This window comes from Hippocampus bargibanti, linkage group LG19 (genome assembly GCF_051943395.1).
Source record: "Hippocampus bargibanti isolate YZ-2025 linkage group LG19, ASM5194339v1, whole genome shotgun sequence".
NCBI lineage: Eukaryota > Metazoa > Chordata > Actinopteri > Syngnathiformes > Syngnathidae > Hippocampus > Hippocampus bargibanti.
Genome location: NC_142752.1, coordinates 6,938,168 through 6,961,705, shown reverse-complemented (window position 1 = coordinate 6,961,705; position 23,538 = coordinate 6,938,168). Strand labels below are relative to the sequence as shown.

The following is a 23,538-nucleotide window of genomic DNA, read 5'->3' as shown; positions in this document are numbered from 1 at the left end:
AAATGTACCGTATTTTGCGGTGTATAAGGTGCAGCGCCGTATAAGGCACACCCCTAATGAATGGTGTATTGTCAAACCTTTTCCATATAGAAGGCGCACAAGACTATAAGGCGCACCTTGAATGAATGAAAAACGTTTTCCAAATATCATATATGAATATGTAAGTTTCCAAATATAAGTCACAGCACAGTGTAAGGTGCTACAGTAGAGCCTGGGGTTATGCACTACTTCTTCTACAGGGGGAAATGGACTGCTGACAGTCGTTGCGAGACCTGTTGTGGCTCAATATGACTAAGGCGCACCTGCATATCAGGTGCAGGGTCATCTTTTGAAGAAAATCAAGGCTTTTGGATGCGCCTTATACACCGGAAAATACAGTACCTCCATCATCAACGTCCTATATTCATCCATCCATGCAGCAATAATGATAACCTGATAAGCTAAGATAGAAAGTTAGCTATCTAACGAATAGATAGCGCGATAGTTGTTGTAGACATTTTGTATGTAATAAGTTGCGTCCATCCAGTGAGATTCTGATTCAATGCGTTGCGGTCAATTTTCAGATGCAAATCACCTTGATGATACCCAGAATATACAAAGATGCATGAGAACTGTTTTTTTCATGCTGCAATTGTTCCTTTGTACACAAAAGCGAGTAAGTAGTGTTCAAAAAAATACACTGTCATTAACCAACTGCACTCAACAAGTATTTGTGTTGTTGGTGATTCAGGTGGGACATTTCAAGAGATCCAAATGATCCAGAAAAAAGAAACAGATGCTTGAATGGATGTTGATAGAAATAATGGGCATGACGAGAACCATATTTTCTGATTAGTGCGTGTTGAGAAGGCACATGCTTTTTTGTTTTTGTTTTTGTTTTGGTGGAGGAAGGAGGGGGACTGGGCTGGGCTGAGAGTTGCGTGAGTGCGCGTGCGCGCAATTGAGCGAGGGAGAGGGAGACTTTTCTTACCTTCCACCCAGCCGAGCTGTTGCTGTCTCCTTTGTCCTTAAAGTAAGGGATGGACCTGACCATCCAGTCGTAGATCTGGGACAGAGTCAGCCTCTTATCCGGTGCGCTCTCGATGGCTTTAGTGATGAGGTCGGCGTAGGACAGGTTACCCCAGGCGTTGCGGCGAGACGAAGCCTTCCGAGGGGTCTGCTGCACGCTCAGGCCGCCCGGGGCAAGCGCTCCGGAGGCGGCCGGGGGAGAGTGCGCCGAGTGCGCCGAGAGCGGCGAGCCGCCGCTCTCCTGGCCAGGCGAGGAGAGCGCGCCGTCGGCCAGCGGGCTGCCACCGCTCTGGTCGTCGGTCTCCGCGCAGGAGACGCTGCCGACGATGGCCCCTTGCTGGTGGTGGGCACCCTCTTCGTCGTCGTCCTCCTCCTCCGGGATGATGTCGTGCGCGTCCGGCTTGGCGGCGCTCGAGTCCGGCCGGGGCAGCGGCCAGGTGCACGAGCGCGGCCGCTGCTGAGGCTCGAAGTCCGGGTCGATGGCCACGGCGTCGGAGAGGGCGGCCTCGGCCATCGCGTCCGCCTTTATTTTTTTACTTTACCAGAGACGACGCGGAGAGCTGTCAAAGTCGCGTCCCATCAATGCGCGCTCTCGTTCTTTGTTGCTATTCCGCTGAAGCCTCGCGCGCGTTGCAAACTGTCTTGCGAGGAAAAATGCCCGTGCAGGGACACAAATGAACGACGTATAGTCAGTCGGACGCCAAAAAACTCCCAAGTCACAAACCCGAGAACAAAATCAATTACAGCGACTGTCTTGAGAACGCAAGACTTTAAAACATCCCAGAAAGTCGCGCGTACGCCATCGCCTTCTCTTGTCCTCCCAAGACTGCCACCTCACTCCGGTTTACTCCACTACTGTATCTCAACGTACTCTCTACGACGCATGCACACGCGCATATTACGCTGACTGCCAGCAAGCGTGCAAGGCAATCATGGTCCACCCCCCTGGTGGATCCAGTTCCTGCACGGCTGCGCCTTTTAAAGAGACACTGCAAGAGCAGGACGCGTCTCAACATGTCAGTGGCGATCGACGGTGACTCGAGAGTCAAAGTTTTCATCCATATCGGTATTAAACGTAATGCAAGTACCAGGAATTAGTTGCTGACTGCGACATTTTAGTTTGAAACTGGGGGAATGCTATTTAAGGAGCGTTTTAACAATAGAGGTAGCGGACAATTGTCAAACTAAACATCAAACAAGAGCTAATAGCACGTTGCGTATTGCAAACACCCATACAACTTCGCCTTTAATTCTGCTATGTTAATGCTATTTAGCATCAGCATTACTGTGCTAAAACCCTTTCAACAATGCATTGAACACAAACGGTGCAGCAACACAATGGACAGACAAGCACTCGCCATTTCATTCTTTATTCTCTGCAAAGAATACCCGATATTAGTGCCGCACCGATGAGCTCAGGGGATTTGCAATGTGTGAATGATCATATGTGGGCTGTATGAAATCAATATTGTTTAACTCCTTCACTGCCAGATGTGTGCTAAAATATCTCCAGGGTTTTTGTCATTGTCACTTGAATTCCAGGACCCACAGAATATTGAGTTTTAGGACTACATCAACATTCAAGACAGCGTAACAAACGTTAGACTCTCTTCTTTCCTCAGTCATTCCTAAGGCGTTATCTGAGCTTGAAATGGGGGTGGCTGTACAAAATACAATGCAATACATAAACTGCATATTGGTTTATATCGCGCTTTCACAACAGTTGATGCTGGAACAAAGCGCTAACATGGAAAAAACAGGAATGCTGCCCATTTGTGGAAGGGAAAATACATTGTCAAAGGCCATGGCAGGCACTTTATCGGCACCCAAGCATGAAAAAAACAAACCCCGAACTAATTCGGGAATGGCACTCTACGTCGTAATTTAAATTCCTGAATAAATTTGTGAATGGCAGTAAATGAGTTAAAGTATGTCTCCCGCTGTTAGCGCTCGAATAAATAATTGTATTCGATAACCTCAATCACCTGTCCTTGCTCTCTCTCCAGGAGCACTGAGACTTCACCCCCTCCCCTTACCCATGCCTACCTCCCTTCCAGCTCTGTCTACCTGGCCCAATTATGACATCATCTCCACGAGTAGCCAGTGTGAGAGAGAGAGAGTGAAGGAGAGTTGTCCTTCGTTTTCCTCCGCCTCCTCCCTTTTCCTCCTGGCTCTTGACGTGATGAAAACAAGCGGTCCTCTTTGTCTCTCCGCCATGTACAGCACCTGTCCCCCTGTGCTGAAATGCTCGTTCATGAGGGAGAGACCATGATCGGGTGCCTATCAGGCCAAAACGATATCGCCGAATCTCTGTCATAGTAAAGGACTTTAACTCATTCACTGCCATTCACAAATGTATTCGGGAATTGAAAATATGATGTTGAGGTCCATTCCCAAATGTGTTTTGTTTTTTTTTCATGCCTGGGTCCCGATAAAGAGCTGGTCAGACCCCTGGCAATGTTTTTTCCCTTCCACGAGGGGGCAGCATTTGCCTTTTTTCCCATCTTAGTGCTTTGTTCCAGCTTGAGCTGTTGTTGTTGCGCTATATCAATCAATAGGTTTGTATTGTATTGTATTTTGCAGAGCTGCCCTCATTTCAAGCTCATATAGTTCCAGAGACATATAATTTCAGAATCAACTCTTTTTTTCTGATCAAAGCAGAGAATCTAAGGTTTCTTACACTGAATTGAATGTTGATACAATCCTAAAACTCAATATTCTGTGGGTCCTGAAAATCGAGTGACAATGACTAAAAACCCTGGCACTGGAGTGGACACATTTTTGCACATCTGGCAGGGAATGAGTTAAAATTGTACATTTATGTAAAGGATGTTTTCAAATAATGCCTGATTTGTTGTGATTCACATAGGCATTCACATTCGGCATAAGATCAATTTCAAATCTGGTTTTAGACACCTGTCAGTCATTTTATGCTGTTTTCTGCCAACTACAGAAAAAAAACTGTAAAATGGCCGCCAATGTTCCATTCTTGTAATAAACCGAAAAAAAAACCCAAAGAGATAAATCCACACGTACTGGACTTCAGTCCCTACCCCGTGCTGCTTGCTGCGACTTTGAAGATCACTGGATAGTATGGATTATTCATAAGCGCATTTATAGGCTGCCACATGCTGAATGGAAATTCACAGGCAGTCGGCAGCGAGCTGGATTATAGCAGACACACACATTGTCTGACACTTTATTTTTATTTTTTTTCATCTCACACCAAAGAGAACACCTGATGCAGCACTTTGGCACCTGCAGAGAACTCCAGGTCCTGTACTCAAAGAGACTAGTCTTTATATTTGGTCCATTTGCAGTTAAGCTAAAAGCTCAGGTTTTGATTGTGTTTTCCCATCCTTTATACACACCCTGAGATGATCCCTCGCCTCTTCCTCTTTTTTTTTTCAGGCCACGTTGATGAAGACAAGTAAGCCCATAAGCATATCAGCTTGTCATGATCCAACTTGACGTATCGCCCAACATGACCCCCTCCACTCCCACACTAAGGTAAAGATGAAGTGGGTTAATCCATGTCACCCGTGTTTCTGTCTGACTTGCCAACCAGTACATTTTCTCACAATTCACTTTTTGTTTTTCATTTCTGGGGTGCAGAGCTCAAATCCATCGTCTACGTCTCTTTGCGGTTGTTTGTTTATTGTGATTGTTTGAACGCGTACCCAGTGGAAGCCATCTAAAAGGAGCAGAATTTTCTTTGTTGTGCATTTGGTCGAAAGCAGAAGGCTGGTCCAGCCTGCAATGGTGCATGAAGATGACCTCATCGTTGAAGAAATTCAACCAATGCAGCAAATTCTTGCCTTCTGCTGCCACCTATAGGGGATAAGTGAGAACAAAACAATGCTTGTTTTCCTCTTGATGGCATAGATACTGTACATTTGTGTTTTTTCCCCCATAGTTTGATAGCTGTAGTTGATTCCTTATCTGGACGAGCAGTGGAATGCACATGAAGCAAATTGGGGATTTCATTGAAGCGACAAAAACTGCTAAAAAAACAAAACAGCGGATCGTTTTACTATTTTGTCCACAAGAGGACAGCAGATAACCACTGTGCACATGGCTTCCCTCTTCCGTTCTGGAGTTTACTGACCTTTCTGGTTCAGTCAATTCTGGAATTATTGACTAAAATTAAATGCTAAAGAACTAACAAATTGGTAATGCGTGTTGGAGTGTAAGAATATATTAATTAATTTATTTATTTGTGTCTTCAGCAGGTTTTGGAACCACGCATGATCAGATTCTTATCATTCAAGTTGTCGATGCCGGTTGTCGATGAAGTGCCTGACTTGTTTTTTCGGGCACGCCGCCAGCAGGGGAATGTGACATGAAATCTCCATCTCCAGGTAGTCGCTGCCCCATTGAGACTAAAAAATAAACAAATAAACACCCACAAATATGATGTATGTTAGGATTTGTACCCAAGATGCATAACAAATCTGAAGGATCAACATAAAATGAATCCAGCATGCTTATCTGACTCAATATACTAAGTTCAATGCAAAAAGAAAAAAAGTCGACTTTATTTTTATATGTTTTTAAGCTGCTTTGCAATTCAAGACCACAAAATAAAGGGCTGCAAGACATCTATCGAGAGTGAATGACAGACACACAAAAACACGGCCTAACTATTCACCGGAACATCAATAGAATTGGTTTTTGACATTGAGCAGAAAATTGGCCGGCAACAGAAGGCGGGAGGGGAGGCGGGGGTTAAAAAGTCTGGCACAATACAGATGGCATTAAGCAGGTTTGCTCTATATGAGCAGTTGAGACGAGGAATGAGAGGATTTTTGTCAATAAGGGGACCTCGGTGCTTTTTTGTCTGCCAGATGAAGAGAAAGATTTGCCCATGTTCCATTTACTTTGCGCTGCAAAGCTATTTCATAAAAGCTAAAGTCTGCATTAAAAAAACGCATTCTACAGTTGCTTCTATTCAAACGGAAGCAAACTAAACAAGGGATCACAAAAGTGAAATCACACTTTGTGGATTTAAAAGCAGCTCAGCATCCCATTAGAATGTGAATGTTAAATAACCTTTGACCGGGTGCTTGAACTGCACTGTCCTGAAAACAAAAGGTGCAGCAACACATATGGATTTACAATACAGTACATTCGCCATTTGCTTTGGAGTGGGTGTGCGAAAAGTGGGAAATTTTCAAACAACAGCCAAAATTCACAAAATAGATCATTTAAAAAAAGAAACGATTATAAATGAAATGTTATTATTATTATTATTATTATTATTATTATTATTATTATATTTCGATCTTTTGTATCTTTGCAATATTAACTCATTCACTGTAATTCATGAATTTATTCGGGAATTGAAAATATGACATAGGTTTTGTTTTGTCTTGTTTGGGTGCTGATAAAGCGCTGGCCATGGCCTGTGGCAATGTCTTTTTCCTTTCCACAAGGGGGAAACATTTCCCTTTTTTCCACATTAGCGCTTTGTCCCAGCTTCAGCTGTTGTTAAAGCGCTATATAAACCAATATATAAACCTATATGTATGTATTGCATTGTATTTTGGACAGCCACCCTCATTTCAAGCTCATATAACTCCATACCCATATAACTTAAGAATTAACTATTTTTTTCTTTTGAAATAAGAGAGTCTATAGTATCTTACACTGCATTGAATGTTTATGTTGTCATAAAACATCTGGGTTCTGGAACTTGAGTGACAAGGATAAAAACTCTGACACTGGAATGGTCACATTTTTATACATCGTCTTGCAGTGAATGAGTTAAATCCATCTACATCCTTGCAAACAATGTACAGTGTAGAAAACTTATATTTAAGGCAAATAACATCACTTACTCTGCTACACAGCTTGTGGAAAATGCAGTCTGCGACAGAGTCGCACATCTTCTCCAGGTTCATTTCCCTGCCCAGCACGGTGAGCACCTTCAAACCAATAACTAAGGAAACACACCTCACCGTGTCAGGTATTTTTTTATTAATTCATTTCTGATTGCCAAAAAGAAGAAATCACAGCCTCCTTACGGCTTTTTGGGCTAAATGCCAGCTAGATCCACACAGTGTCTGCAAAAGGCTCTCCTGACTGTCACACACGTGACATAAAGAGCTAATGGAATATGAAATTAATAATGCTCAAGTGGCAACATCAAACATAAGCAGCGAAGGGCGCAATGGAACAGGAGGCTGCTTAGCTTTTTACTCTGAGTAGAAAAAAATGGATGTTCGACACTAAACAAGCATTAGCCAGTGAATGCACATCCAAATGAGGTGTGCGTGTGTGCGTGCGTGCGTGTGTGTTTGTGTGTGTGTGTGTGTGTGTGTGTGTGTGTGTGTGTGTGTGTGTGTGTGTGTGTGTGTGTGTGTGTGTGTGTGTGTGTGTGTGTGTGTGTGTGCGCGCGCGCGCGCCCATTATTAAACGGTGAGTGATGCACTCTATTTACATGTAGTGAAAAGAGGAGAGCGCTTGAGAGCGTGTGTGTTCATAACAGAGAAAATTAGCTTTTAATGCTCAGCCATTTTGTCACATTCTATTGACGCCACTTTCGTTCTCGGGTTGATAGAGACATCATCGTCCTTAATTCTTCCTCATTTGGCATCATTTTCTGCATGCAGTGATGTGGCCGTACAAAGCAAAAGAACAAAAAAAACAATTAAGAACAAACAACAAGTATGCACACCCTGAAACTATCACATGAAAAAAAAAACGGGGAAAAATGTCACCATTCAGTGTCTCTGATTAACTGCAAATAAAGTTTAGCAGTTCTCATATGCTTTTCCCTAACACGTTAATTAATTCATGCAGTGAATATTTTACCAAACACATATAAGATACTGCACAACAGCAATAACTAGACATGCCATAAAAAATGCATACTTGCATTTAACTCATTCACAGCCAGACATTGTGTAAAAATGTGTTGACTGTAGTGCCAGGGCTTTTGTCATTTTCACTTCAATTGCAGGGTTTTGTATGTGATAAGTTTTTTTTTTCTCCAACATCTTATCATTGTCATCACATGGTGAATATACTAGTTTTGCTTTGCTTGAATGCTGCTGTGCCGATGACCATTTTGTGTTTGGGAGCCTTTTCCTGAGCATCCTTATCTCTATTAAGTTCATTGAGTTGCTTGTTCTGTAGCCACAAGGCGACACAGGCCTGTGTCTTCTTGTGCCGGTCCCAAGCCTGGATAAATACAGAGGGTTGTGTCAGGTAGGGCATCCGACGTAAAAGCTTGGCCAAAACAAACATGCGAATCAAACCTCTGAAGATGGAGGACACTGATTCGCTGTGGCGACCCCTTGAAGGGAAAAGCCGAAAGGAAAAGAAGACTTAAATTGCAGGACCCACAAAATATTGAGTTTTAGTATTACATAAACATTCAATGCAGCGTAAGAAACCTTAGACCACAGGTGTCAAAGTCAAGGCCCGTGGGCCAAATCCGGCCCGCCACATCATTTTTTTCGGCCCGCGAAAGCAAATCAAACTTGTTAAATTCCATGATGATTGCTAAAATCTGAGCCAAAATGTCATATTTTTGGATGTCAACCACAATAAAAGTCATTATTCTTGACTTCAGATTTGAAAACGAGTTATTCATTAATTTGCTGTGTGCCCTATATGTAATATTTGAAGGGATTTAAACATTCTAATGGCTTCCCCAAATTCATAACGGCCCTCGAGAGGAAACCATAACTACAATGTGGCCCGCGGCAAAAAATGACTTTGACACCCCTGCCTTAGACTCTCTTCTTTCAATGGGAACAAAAAGTTATTTCCTGAGTTAGCTGGAAAATGTGGTGGGCAGGGTGCGGAGAGTCAAGTAGGATATGGCGTCAAAGTGTCGGATAAGGCGCATAAAGTAGCTTGGGCGATGTTAACGACGTTTATTGTGCGGCAAAGTTGTGAGTACTGTATAGTCAAAATATACGATGGAGGATTTAACAACAAAACTAACAATATGACATGGAAAAAAAGTTGGACTGGAAGGCGATATAAACTCAGAATGTATTTGTTCATCATTATTTGTATTTGTTCATTATATGTAATGTATTTGTTCATTATTAATAAAGCAGCAATCAATAGTAAAAACAAAAAGATTCTTTAATCTGTGGGACGGCACAAACTGTAACTGCCTGACCCCAAGGGGCAGGCAGAGGAGGAGAGCCAAGAGAGGACAAAGAAAAAGCGGGAGGTGCTGGTTGGGAGAGCTTTTATAAAGACGGACAGAATGTGATGTCAAAACAGGAAGCCCGAGAAAATAAAACAATGTAAAGACGGACAGAATGTGACATGATGACAGGAAGTCTGAGAAAATAAAATGACGTAAAGAAATAGAAAAGATGTTAAAATGTGTTTGTATAGTGAATTGCTCTAACAGTATTATTTGAGGTAAAAACAGTCCCCACCAGTACAAGTAATTTCCCTCAAAATAAATAAATGGCGCTTTATGTCTATATTTTCAATTCTCAAATAATTTTGTGAATGGCAGTGAATGAGTGAATAATTGTGAATTTATAGGATGTGCATATTTTGGCTGGTGATTTACTTGCTCATGGCATTGGATGTAAACATATCGATAATTGAATCACTAGCATCCTTGTGTTACCGTATTTAGTAAAACCCTGCAAATTTATAGCGGAAATGCACACATTATCCAGACTTGGGTCCAAAATGTATGCCTGTCACTTTTCTTCGATCTCCCAGATGATAAATCTCCAACTCTTAGCCCTTTCTTGGCGTATTTGTGTCAGGAGTGGAGGAGATCACCCTCTCTCCCCCACTGCCATCCCACGTGTGTTTATCGTCTCCCTCAACAAGCAAAAAAGAAATGCATCTTGCAGCAATAACAACAACAACAACAAAAACGTCGCCGCTGTCTTCTTCCCGCTGCTATTCAAAGCGCCAAACCTGTAATGCGCGGTTCATATTTTCCAATGCGCTTGCACAATGTCAACGGGATTCATGTCAGGGAGGACAGCGCAAACTGTCATCATCATCTCCAGCTATTCTTCCCCCCCCCCTCCTCCTCCCTGGAAAAGACAAGAATCACGCATCAGTCCCATCAGGGCGGACCGGCTGAGCATTCAAAAGACGCATTATGAAATCAGCGGATTTCTGCCACTGGCCTCCTTAAGCCGTGCGGATAATTAGCAATCATCATAAAGCAAGAGGATGGAGATACTCCATTCTTCTCCGCTGTCAACTTTTTGATCAGCGCATCCGCGTTGGAGCCGATTGGCAGAATCGGACTTAATAACAGCCTGACAGTCGCCCTCCCCCGTCACGGACAAAAGGGACGTGTCATTTCATCAACCTGCCGTGACCCTCTGCCAGTGGCAAAACAGCAGCTTTGAAAATAAGGGGCGCTGCATGGGAAGGTGGGGCAAGGTAAGAAGACGTCACAATCATAAGTTATTAGAATGAGCGCTATTGTCTTCAGGCTCCTTTTATGAACAAGCCACAAATAATAGTGAGGGAAGAACGAAGGACTGGAAACACAATCAGCGGTGATGATTCCATAGGTTATTTATAATCAGATGAGGCTGAGGCCAAGCAGGTCATTAGTTGATTTGCCATCTCGAGGGCTTTGTCACATCCTCCAAAATATATTTAATCCGCCTCCACGTCGCCGTCTCCCTGCCGGCATGATCCGACATGCTTTTGGAAACCGGCCACGGTGCCCGGTTGACCATAAAGAAGTCCAAGATGGCGCTCGAGTAGGCAGCCGTCAGCAAGTGCTCTCACGAGCCTTGCTTTTTTTGTTTTTTGTTTGTTCTGTTTTGTTTTGTCACTTTGAGTTGTTGTGCGTCTTGTGGAACGGATGTGGATTGTTTTTAAACATTTTCTGGTCACGCCGATGCAAATGCGGAACTGTCGCGGCTGGGAATTGAAGCGGATTTACGTTGGACAGGAGATGTGAGACAATCTGTTTTTGTCAATGGATGCTCCAGCATCGTGTTTGCTTTCAACATTTAGTTTGTCGTAAACGTGCACATTCCTCCATAATGTCCCTTGATCAATTGGTGAAAAGGATGCTTTGATCCTCTCCTCTTTCATCTAGAACTGCTTCATACAACAAAGCTGGTGCAGAAAGTGCTTAACATTAAATGACTGTTTTTGTGTTGTCATATTATTTTGTTATTTTTTTTTTGTTCTTTTGACTTCAAGATGGCACCTCGAGAGTGGCTGCCTTTACAGCACCTCCTGTATTTTCTTCTACTTCTTCTGCAGCTTGCTGCTGTGAAATGTAAATGTCTCCACTGCGAGACTAATAAAGGCTAACCCAATCCAAAAAACAACAGCGCCGGCTAACCTTAATCAATATCTCAAGAGAAGTTAAGTGGGGATCAGATCAAATTCAGCCGCACACATTTTTGAACAGTTTTAATGTTTCTTGGGTGCACCGCATTATAAGGCACTGAGACGCTCACTCGCAAAAAAACATTTTTGTTCTTATCCTGTGACTGTAAAGTGTCCTTTAGATTTTTGAAAGAGGCTTATACAATAAATTTAATTTATTGTTATTATTATTATTATAAAAATGTACCGCTTCTGCATTTTGCTTCCACTAGATTGCGCTATGCTAAAATCTATACAACACAATACACAACAGCTTTATTGAAATGGCACTTTCAATCAAGTTTTTTTTTTCTCTTTTACCAAATTCAACAAAATCACCTGTGTGTGTTTTGTGGCCGTTTAAGGCATTCTCAAGGCCCAAAGCCAAATTATGGAATCCACATGAGCACGAAATGAATATTGAAGCTTTTAAAGGGAACTGACAGACGGCGGGGACAATCAATCCTCACTGAAAGAAAGTCATCCAAACACATGTAGCTCCTCTCAAGTCATTGTCCCAACTGTCCACCGCTCACTCCGGGAAGGCGTTTACAATCCCCCCCCCCCCCCCCCCATCCTTCTCAGAATGGCTTTTTATTTTTGGTGACTACATCTTCTCCTCCACCCCCTTGTGCCCACTCCCTCTATATCCGCCGTATCTTTTCTCCATCTTTTACTCCTCCAAAAGTTGCTGTTGAGTCTTTCAAAGAGCGCCGTGCCATTGAGCGGCAACAAAAGCCAAGGATAGCTGACTATTGGGCCCTGATGAGGTCCACTCCCTCATTACCCAGCAGCAGAAAACATTTGATGCTTTTTTTTTTTTAACTCTGAGAGAATTGACCAGGCCTCAAAGAAATGTGGGGTGGGAAGGCTGAAAAAGAGACGAGGGAGGGAGGGCGACTGAGGTGGTGGGGTCCTCGGACGGGAGAGGTTGGGCGAGGCTGTCGCTCATTCAAGCATGTGTGTCTTACAGCCTTGTGTGCAGGCCATGGAAGAGAAAAGAGGGGAGGTAGGGATAGAGGGGTCGAGAGAGAGAAAGCTTAAAACACTGCCTTTATGCTGGCAAGTTCTGGACGACTCTTGTGACATCAAAGTGTTTTCACTAACTACTGCAACGGGTGAGAGTGAGTCGAGGGGCGGGGGTGGTGGTATCTAGTGATTTTATTCATTCTTACGCAGTCGGGGGGCGAGTTGGGCTCTGAGTGGGGGGGCTTCGTGACAATAGGAACACCCTAATTACACCTAATGATCTATTCCCTTAAAAAGTGACCGCCTTGGGCCAGCCGCGGTTTGTTCCGCGGGGTCGTTCTCACAACCTCCTCCTGCCTCTGGCTGCCCCTCTTGGGGAAACATCTTTTGAGGCCAATAGGCCCCACCTTTCGGGATCAGGGACCCCCGTCTCCCTCCTATGCCCCCCTTTTAAAGGACCCCCCAGTCTCAAACGGCTTTGGCACAGCGGCGAGGCCCAAAAAGCAAACCACTAAAAAAAAAGGAAAAAAGAGGGAAAGAAATCAGTCCAAAAGGCTACATGTAACGTTTGTACCTGGCCACTAGAGGACACACTTGCAAGTGTACAATTCAAACTTTTGAAAGAAATAAAATGAAAACAACACATTCTACATTTTAAAGTGAGCGCCGCTGTGCGTTTTGGGCTATCTATTAGCTATGAGGATATGTCGCTACCGAGCTAGCTAGCCATATGGGTAGTTAGCTATTAGCTATCCATTAACTAGGTGGCAGGGGTGCCGATAAAGCACTGGTCAGACCAGGCAATGTTTTTTTCCCTTCCACGAGGGGGCAGCCTTTGCTTTTTGTATAGCCGCCCCCACTTGCACCTCATATTACTCCAGACTCATATGATATTACGAATTAACTCTTTTTTTTATGAAAGATGAGAACTTTCTTACGCTGCATTGAATGTTTATGTCGTCCTAAAACTCAATATTCTGTGAGTCCTGCAATGTGAGTGAAAATGACAATAACCCTGGCACTGGAGCGGACACATTGTCTGGCAGTGAATGAGTTAATGTTTTGACTTTTATCCACTTTGGATTGGATTACATTGGATGTACCTTTATTCGTCTCGCAGTGGGGAAATTTACATTTCACAGCAGCAAAGTTATAAAAGGAAGATGAAAGGAAAGAAAGAAGTAGAAAAACAAAATAGAGGAGCTGCTGGAAAGGCAGCCACTGTCGCGGCGCCATCTTGAAATCAAATATCAAACCAAAGAAAACAAAAAAAACTAATAATATGATAACACAAAGACACAGTCATTCATTCTTCAGCACTTGCTGTACCCCCTTTGTGATATGAAGCAGTCCTAGATGAAAGATGATCATTGCTCTTTTTGACATCATAATTTTAACACATTGAGAAAAAATAATTTGCTGGGAAAAAAAACAAAAGAATCCACAGGTGGTAGAATATTTTCAATTAGATTTTGCCTTCAGGAGACGTACGTCTGCTTTCCAAGAACATATACGTGTAAACATAAAACATAAGTGTACCGGGAGCACACAAAAAAGACTCAAACCAAGGTAACTGAATCAGTTATGACTAAAGAGATGAATGTCCTCACATTCCCCGAGGAGGACGATTGATTCACCCTCACTCCATTATTTGCCACTTATTTCAGACCCCACCATAAAAGCCCGACAGAAGTACGCCGAGCGCCTGTCCTCCGCCAATCCACGAATCCGGCGACAATGTCAATCATCCCAAATTTCGACGATTATTTGATTTGAACCCTCTTCACGGGTGGTCCTTCTCTCCAAGGTCTCTGCTGGAGGACCGTAACCCTCCGCTTTTCTTCCGTCTGTATTATTTCATCCTTTTTTTAAAAAGAATGCACCGCCGCCATTAACAATTGAAGGTTTGAAAACAACAGGAAATCCAAATATACTTAAAAGTACCTTCAGGGTTGTTGTCATTTTGCCCCGCCCCTCCCATACATCTCACACCACGACCACGACCCCAAAACAGACGCACGCATACAAAGCATTATGTGCTGGAAAATACAGAGGGCCTGACCTTGAGTAACGACAGCGAGGGAACAGGATAGTGACAGAATAAAGAGCAGGGATAAAAGGTGAGCGTGAGGATGGGCAATGAAAAGTAGAGTGGAGAGCGAAAACGGTTTGGGAGCTAGTTCACCTTAGTTACATTACTGGCGGTATCCATTAATAATAATAATAATAATAATAATAATAATAATAATAATAATATAAAAAACCTTAAACCCTGAATTTTACACAACTCTGAGCTTTACCTTGGTGACAAAAAAAAAAACGAGAGGACCAAAACAACTGATTAGATTTAATGCGGCACAAAGCATGAGACAAATATTAGAGGATTTGAGGGGGGGGGGGGGGGGGGGGGGTATGTGTACGTGATGCCTCATGAAGTGTCATGTCTGCACAATAAAATTTGCCCTAGGACCTATACAACTCCACTGGAATTTTTGAAATATATTCTTTGTTTAAAGAATTAGAAAAAACAAATGACGATAAAGGTGTTGCACAACTCTGCACACCCTCGATCGTGACTGCGTTTCGAATGAAACATCCACATTTAAACCCATTTAAAGTCATTGTTTCCTGATGTTTTTTTTTGGGGTGGGGGGGTTCTGTTGTGGCTACGAATTGGAAACATATTACTATATTAATATCATAAAAGAGATTGGCATTGAGAAAAAAAATGCAAAATGGTCCTTTGTTTTCAATCTATGCGTCAACCATCCTTTTTTAACCTTGTATATGCCCATAAAAACATAATAATAAAAAAACCCGAAAACTAATAAAAACCTGACGAAAACAAATCGTTGATGAAAGAAAAGAAAATAACCGAACCTGCTTAACTCATTCACTGCCAGAAATGTGCAAAAAATCTGTCCACTCCAGTGCTAGGGTTTTTGTCATTTTCATTTGAATTGCAGGACTCACAAATTATTGATTTTTAAGACTACGTAAGCATTCAATTCAGTGTAAGAAACCTTAGACTCTCTTCTTTCATCAAAAAAAATAGTTAATTCCCAAGTTATATGGGTATGGAGTTATATAAGCTTGAAATCAGGGCGGCTGTCCAAAATACAATACAATACAATACATACATATTGCTTTAATAATAGCTGAAGCAAAGCGCTAACATGGAAAAAAACGGAAATTCTGCCCCCTTGTGGAAAAGAAGAATCATTGCCAGAGGCCATGGCCAGCGCTTTATCGGCACCCAATCATGAAAAAAAAAACAAATTCGGGAATGGCGCTCTACGACATACATACGTATTTTCAAATCCCGAATAAATTTGTGAATGGCAGTGAATGAGATAATAATTTTCTGCAACCTCTTTGTTGTATAAATCAGTTCTAGATGAAAGAGGAGGGGATCAAAGTGTCCTTTTCACCAGTGGATCAGTAACGTCATGGTGAAATGTGCACATCTCCTACAAGCTTTGAAAGCAAACACGAAGCTGTAGCATTCATTGATGAAAATGCATGGAAATCCGCTTCAATTCTAAGCCGCGACAGTGAGTGTGATCACAAATTAGCTGCATAATCATTTGTGATGATGCGTTTTGTGCTACCTGGTGGCTCCCACATTCCCAAAAGTCACATGACAAGATCATTAAATACTCAAAAGGTGCCTTTGCGAGTGTGTTAGTATCTTGGTGCTGTTTATTACATTTGAGCTTGATTTTTTTGGGGGGTAGATGTCAGTAAATGGTCCCCATCCGGCCACCGAGCATCACCCCATGCCCTCTTTAATTCACCCTCATCGCGGCCCTGAATGCCTGTTGTTGCGCTACCCTCCTGTCTTTCAGACTTCCGTGTTTCCTTTTGTGAAGCCATCTGGTTTTCGGGCCTTTTTCGGCGGGTTCACGTCTTCCTCTGCGGCGGAGAGTTAAAGCGTGTGTTGAGCAGGGTCACCCCGCTAACTAGCTGACACTCAATGGATTGAATTAATGCTGGAAGGGACGGCGGGTGTGGACCCTCCTCCTCGATGCAACTTGCTCTTGTATCTGCGTGCATGATTGTGTTTCAATAGGCGGCGAGGGGGTGAATGATGGTGTTAAAAGTTTTTTGGGGGGGGTGGCGGAGGGGGAGGGGGGTTGGCCGGTGACATTTCCACCCTGTCACCTGGGCTGAAGTGAAAGGGGGGTTAATCCAGAGCTTCTGTCCGCTTGGGTTGATGTCTTTATTGAACTATTGACTCCTGATTAGATGGAACACCCCCCCCACAACCCCCACCCTTTTTTTCTACCACTTGTTTCCTCTGCAGCGTCACAACATTCCTTGTCCTCTTCCCGCTTTTTAGTGGAACCCAAAATTTGCATGCTGTGTCTGTGTTGTCATATTATTCGTCATTCAGTTTTTCTTGTTTTTTTTTTTTTTTTTTTTACTTCAAGATGCCGCCGTGGGAGTGGCTGCCAATCCAGCAGCTCCTGTATTTTGTTTTTCTATTTCTTTCTTTCCTTTCCTCTTCCTTTCATAACTTTGCTGTTGTGTTACTTCCGGGTAGAGTGAACGCTGGTGTGAATAGCTGCCGCTGCTCACCCACACAATTTTTTTAGATGTATTTCTCTTCGTTTTATAACTTTGCTGCTGCGAAATGTACAGTATTTTTTCGAGTATAACGCAAAACATTTTCTACCTAAAAAAGAACTCAAAGTTTGGGTGCGCGTTATAAACGAGGCTAGGGAAAAATGTCGCATACACTCGGATATTTAATGCTTTATCCCTTCCAGAAGGGGACATCATTTCCATGGCTATTCTCACCCTTCAGTTTTGATTCTCGGAAAGACCCGGATCACGCGCATTCCTTTTTTTTTGAATGTTGATTAGCATTTCCTTAGCTACGCTTCATTTCCTTTCCTCGCCTCGCCCACACTGAAACGTGCGTTAAGCATTGCTGTTTTGTACAATTACCGATATCCAGAGTTTCAATTCAGTGTTCTTCATATTTTAATTAATATACAGTTGCCAGGCCGAGAAAAAGTGAAACTAAATTTTACACTGATTTTTAATTGAAAATTAGGGATGCACATTATACACGTGTGAGCGTTATACTCGAATAAATGTCTTACATTAATCCAATCCAAATCCAATCCAAAATACAATCATGTTCATCTAGGATAATGCCGCTTTTGGTAACTTTAGTTGCAAAGCACATCATTCGCCGCATCTTCCCCTCTTAAGCTCACCTCCCTGTCTTTTGGATTGGATTGGATTGGATTGGATATGCCTTTATTCGTCTCACAGTGGAGAAATTTTCATTTCACAGCAGCAAAGTGATGAAAGGAATGAAAGTAGAAAAAAAATACATGAGCTGCTGGAAAGGCAGCCACTCTCGCGGCGCCGTCTTGAAATCAAAAGAACAAAAAAAAAACTAAGTAACAAATAATATTAATAATAATAATAATAATATTTTCCTTCCAAAATCTCCATGAGTCACTCAGCTAATCCATGTTACCTTTTCTCGCTCTCTCTCTTCCCCTCTTCCACTTTTGCCGGCGAATCTTTCAGGCTACTCTGATCAAAGCCAGCTTTGTGACACCGTGAGAGGCATGCCGGAAAGCATCGAAACCGCTAAAGAGCAACTCAGAAAAAAAAAACAACACAAGGCAACACATGCGTGTGATGAACAAATGAATATATTAAGGACACAAGAGCAGGATGTGACTTTGTTTCTACCTCCAGCATGTCGATGAAAGGTAGAAAGGTGTCCCTCTGAAGTCCGTTTTTGTACAGATCTGAAAGAGGAGGGGAGGGCCTGTATTAGACGTGCTGTTTAGCCTCCTAATAATGTCATTCCCCCGCCACAGATTGGCACATAAAGTGGCTATTGATGAACTGAAGGATGAGGTTGGGGAACTATGACAAAAGAGACTGGAAGGGGGGGTGGAGGGGAGTGGGAAATGGATTTCTCTACCGGCAGAGCGGCGGCAACATAAAATTCATTACATTCCCAAACAATGGTGGCGAGAGAAAGGACTGTCGCCTTTTCAGGGCAGACAATATCCACAGCGGCTCGCTGAATAGGGGTTTCAATTAGCTCGGCTGAAACAAATTACATCTGAAGTAGCATCCCTGATAGACAGATAAAACAGGTCGGCGTGATTCACACACACAAAGGCGTACGGCGTGCGTACGTGCGCGCCATCCAGCTACGGAGGCAGCGCAACTGGTTGTTGTTGATGTTTGGGCTGCAACTCATGACAATAGCGCTCATCTCCCTCCAGCTAGAACTTGTTTGTGATGCTGTGATGGAGCGCGCCGGTGTCATTAAAATGACCCTTTAGGGAGTGCTTGTTTATTTTTCGGAGGCTGTAACGTCGCTGTAAGTGAAGTGGAAGCTAATTTTCCGGTAGTGAATTACTCAATAACTCAACAAGTTAAATCAGAGTGGCCAACTAGATTAGATTAGATAAACCTTTATTAGTCTCGCACTGGAGAAATTGACATTTCACAGCAGCAAAGTGATGACAGGAAGAGGGAAGTAGAAAAACAAAATACAGGAGCTGCTGTTGAGGCAGCCACTTATGCGACGCCATCTTGAAGTCAAAAAAACAAAATAACAAATAATGTGACAACACAAAGACACAGTCATTCAATCCTAAAATGTTTCTGCACTGTCTTTGTTGTATGAAGCAGTTCTTGATGAAAGAAGAGAGGGTTAAAGCGTCCTTTTCACCAGTGGATCAGGGACATCATGGTGAAATGTACACATCTGCTATAAGCTACGTTTTGAAAGCAAATACAAAGATGTTGCATCCATTGATGAAAAGAGATTATCTCACATCTCCTGTCCTACGTAAATCCGTTTCAATTCCAAGCCACGACAATGATTGTGATTACAAATTAGCGCCATCTTGGTCTTTACTTCACATTTAGAAGAATTAGGTACTGGTTATGTCACGAAAATGGTCATTTTCATACAAGATTGTCTCATTATTTATCAATATGTTCCACCTCCGTCATTCTTTTAAAAAATGGGGAAAACCACCAACCTAAAGCGTTATCCATCTGCCCCGCAAAAAAAGAATATTAATAATAATAATAAATGAACAAAAAACAGAACATTGGCTTTCCACACCGCCGTCTATACGATAAAAAAAAAGAAAATAATTACATTACAAATAGGTTAAATCTATGGAGCTGCTTTATCAACATTCACAGTTGACTTATTCGAATTTTCACCTCGTCCTTTTTGTGATGTAAAAACTCAACTATTAGCATATGCAAATGCAACAAGATGGCGCCAGATTTGGCCAATGACAAAGTAGTCATTTGTGCCCAGGAAGTAAAACCAAAGTGATGCATTTGGAATGGTAAAATAGGTATCTATGATTAAATGAAAAAATATTATCTCTGTGCTCTCACTCTCAGCTATCACCAAAAACACTGAGGGCTCTTTTGATTGCGCCATCTCCACATCAATAAAGACGGCAAATGTATGCCTTTCATGTTCCTTTTTCTCTGTCTACCGTCAGGTATTCTTAACAGCGCAATTAATACCAAGGAGGCGCTCTATTAAGTTTGCACCGTCGGGTCCCGCTTTGTTGTTAATAGCTTGTAAATAGCATACATCTTAAAATCTATGACATCTTTTTCCATCCTAAACATCCTCTAAGTGTTATTATTGGGCGCCTCGATTAGAAGGATGAATGGGAAACGGAGACAGTTCGGCGTATTCAATGTTGGGCTTGTCAACTAAATCTTGAGCAATTAGCAAAGACAATTTAATTATAACTCATTCACTTCCAGACGTGTGCAAAAATGTGTCCAATGCAGTGCCAGGGTTTTTGTCATTTTCACTCAAATTGTAGGACCCACAGAATATGAACTTGCAGAATGACATAAACATTCAATGCAGCGTAAAAAAAACTGAGACTCTCTTCTTTCATCAGAAAAAAAGAGTTAATTCCTAAATTCTATGGGTCTGGAGTTATATGAGCTTGAAATGAACGGCTGCTCAAAATGCAATGCAATCCATACCTATTGGTTTATATAGCGCTTAAACAACAGCTGAAGCTGTAACAAAGCGCTAACATGGAAAAAGGGGAAATGATACCCCATTGTGGAAGAGAAAAAACATTGCCAGATGACTTGGCTAGCGCTTTATCTGCACTCAAGCATGAAAAACCAAAACCCGAACAAATTCGGGAATGGCGCTATACGTCATATTTTCAATTACCGAATAAATTCGTGAATGGCAGTGAATGAATTAAGTGGGCGGGAGGATTTGAAGCAAATATGCAATTTCATGCTGACGACAGAATGACGGCGACTTCATTGAAGCCGCGGTTGCCACACCCGGTTGTGCAATCAAAATTCTATTACTTGTTTCTATTTCTCTCCTCTTTCATCAGAAAAAAAATGAGTTAATTCCTAAATTACATGTGTCTGGAGTTATATTAGTTTGAAATCGGGGCAGCTGTACAAAAGGCAAATGCTTCCCCCTCGTGGGAGGGGAAAAACATTGCCAGAGGTCTGACCAGTGCTTCATCGGCACCGCCCCTGCAAGAAAAACCAAAACCCGGGAATGGCGCTCTACGTCATATTTTCAATTCCCGAATAAATTCATGAATAGCAGTGAATGAGTTAAAAAAAGTTTCTTCTTCCTGCGCGCAATATCAGTCCGAGCAAGTCATTGACACTCCGCATTGATTATAGTGATTCAGGTGGGCTTATTGAGGACTTGTGTGTGTGTGTGTGTGTGTGTGTGTGTGTGTGTGTGTGTGTGTGTGTGTGTGTGTGTGTGTGTGTGTGTGTGTGTGTGTGTGTGTGTGTGTGTGTGTGTGTGTGTGTGTGTGTGTGTGTGTGTGTGCATGTGTGTGTGTCTCCCACTTTCTCTTCCACGCCGTTTCCACCGTAAGCAAAGGTCGATGACAACGATGAAACAAGGCCATTCGCGAGTTGCAGGCTATAATGTGAAGGGCTCCGACCTTTCAATCAAACGTTGCAGAGCTCTCACTTTTGTTCTTAAACCCCTTGTCTCTATTTTTCCACAATAAATAAATAAAAACACGGCGAGAGAAACTGCTTTACGGCCATCATGCGTGATCACTGCGCTAGCGTCTATTTAACCCGCCAGATTGAAGAGGTCATCATGTGAAATAATTCTTCCAAGAAGAAAAAATAGTACTTTCGATCACACTTATAGTAGGTTCTTTTTGGGTGTTTGTATTAATTTATTTTCGGTCTAAAGTAGCCATAGAAAGCGCCCACGCTGGTTTTAGGAAAGGCTGGTGAAAAAATACAACATAATTTTAACAAAAGAGATCATCATAAATAATTTACAAAGTGATCATGGTATTGGAAATGTTAAACTGTGCAAAAAAAAATCCCTTGCCAAAGTTCAATATTTGCTTTCATGACAACATTCACTAGTATTGTTGATTTTTAATTATTACTTTATTAAAAAAAGCTTTGTTTTTATTAGATGTAGTTTTTGTTTTTACATGAATATACTTTATATTCAGTGTTTGTTTGGTGCATGATTTTAACTAATTCACTGCCAGACGTGCAAAAATGTGTCCATTCCAGTGCCAGGGTTTTTGTCACTGTTACTTGAATTCCAGGACCCACAGAATATTGAGTTTTAGGACGACATAAAGATTCAATACAGTGTTTGAAAACTTAGACTCCTTCTTTCATCAGAAAAAAAAGAGTGAATTCCTAAATTATATGGGTCTGAAGTTATATGCTCTTGAAATGAACCCTTGAACTGACCCATTGCATTATATCCAAAATACAATGCAATATACACACGCTCCCCACGAGATACGTTCCGAACAGCCGTTTGTAAGGTAAAGTTGCTCGTAAGTTGATTCAATGTTATATTTTGTAGGCTTATATAAGTATGTTTAAGGCTTGTATAAGTAACCTGTATTGATTTGTACTGAAAAATAAAACATTTAATAAAATATATGCTCTATAATGATATGTACATGTACAACTGGAGAGAATATTACATATGTTACTACAAAAATGTATTGTTGTTCGTAATGTTCGTAAGTAGGGGAGCGTCTGTGTACATATTGGTTTATATCTCGCTTTAACAAAAGTTAAAGCTGGAACAAAGCGCTAACATGCAAAAAAGGGAAATGCTGCCTCTTGTCGAAAAGAAAAAAAACATTGCCAGAGGCCATGGCCAGCGCTTTATCGGCACCCAAGCATGAAAAAACAAAACCCGAACAAATTCCAGAACGGCGCTCGACGTCATACTTTTAATTCTCCAATAAATTCATGAATGGCAGTGAATAAGTTTTAAAAAAGTTATAAAATATTGTGCAATAAACGGAATAAAATTGTATTCTTAAATTATTAATGTGGATGGACGCATAGCCGTAGCGAAATTGAAAAAAGCGCAACAAAAACATGAGCCAAAGCTTCACTCAGAAGACTGCGATCGCCCCTCGAAACGATTCGCAACCGCCAGATAGCGCCAATTTCAAGCAACTGCTTCACCGACACAAGTTTGCAGTTTGAAGTCAAGTTTTTTTGAAAAAAAATCAAACATTACACTCTGCAGCCTTGAATCAAAGTCCCGCCCCTTCCACTTTGCTCTCTTTGACAGGCACTCGTCGTGGCCTTCCCCGCAGCATATGTCCTCCCCCTTTCATAACCTGGAGAGTCTCCTGCTTCTTGCGTATTAGCCTCACTGCCCTTGCCAATACTTGATTAGCATGCGTGTTCAAGCCTTGATTTGGCTAAGGAGAGGTGCCCGGGGGCCATCAAATTAGTGCGTGCGATTGTGTGCTCTCATAATGAGAATCAACAGAAAAGCCAAGGCCCGGCGCGTCTCCCTGAAAAGACCCCCACCCCACCCGACAGCCCCCCACCCTAACACGCCGTTTCCTCCGAGCGTAGGATTTTATTTTCATTTGAAAAGACCCATTTAAAAATGACCTTTTATACAACCTGCATTTGTTTATTCATGTGCCCTCAACGCGGGTATAGGATGAAGGGGCTGGAATGGGGGGGGGGGGGGCTAATATTGATTGCTGAATGACTCCAAAGTGGGAGAGTGGCAGAGAGTGGATACCCCCCAAAATGTAAGAAAAGTGGAGTGGGGGCTGATTTCGCACTTGTGTAAGATAAAATAATAATAACAATAATAATAATAATAATAATGCAATCGTTCTGATATTCAAATGAGCATCCAATTACCGTATTTTCTGTACTATAGGC

General features: G+C 42.2%; 1 protein-coding gene and 2 long non-coding RNA genes across 3 annotated transcripts in view; 1 reads left to right on the top strand and 2 right to left on the bottom strand.

The window, feature by feature from the left end:
• foxo3b (forkhead box O3b) overlaps positions 1 to 1,929 on the bottom strand; it is a 39,400-nt gene extending 37,471 nt beyond the window's left edge. Inside the window, exon 1 of the mRNA XM_089021558.1 lies at positions 971 to 1,929. Within this exon, the coding sequence (XP_088877684.1) occupies positions 971 to 1,522 (552 nt within the window). The 5' untranslated portion in view covers positions 1,523 to 1,929. The remainder of the gene's footprint in view (positions 1 to 970) is intronic.
• Positions 1,930 to 4,354: 2,425 nt separating this feature from the next.
• LOC148883808 (uncharacterized) overlaps positions 4,355 to 23,538 on the top strand; it is a 21,807-nt gene continuing 2,623 nt past the window's right edge. Inside the window, exons 1-2 of the long non-coding RNA XR_016118420.1 lie at positions 4,355 to 5,369; positions 6,861 to 6,976. This is a non-coding gene — a long non-coding RNA (uncharacterized LOC148883808). The remainder of the gene's footprint in view (positions 5,370 to 6,860; positions 6,977 to 23,538) is intronic.
• Positions 17,815 to 23,538, bottom strand: part of LOC148883807 (uncharacterized) — a 19,084-nt gene continuing 13,360 nt past the window's right edge. The window contains exons 2-3 of the long non-coding RNA XR_016118421.1: positions 18,037 to 18,095; positions 17,815 to 17,931 (exon numbers count right to left, since the gene is read on the bottom strand). This is a non-coding gene — a long non-coding RNA (uncharacterized LOC148883807). The remainder of the gene's footprint in view (positions 17,932 to 18,036; positions 18,096 to 23,538) is intronic.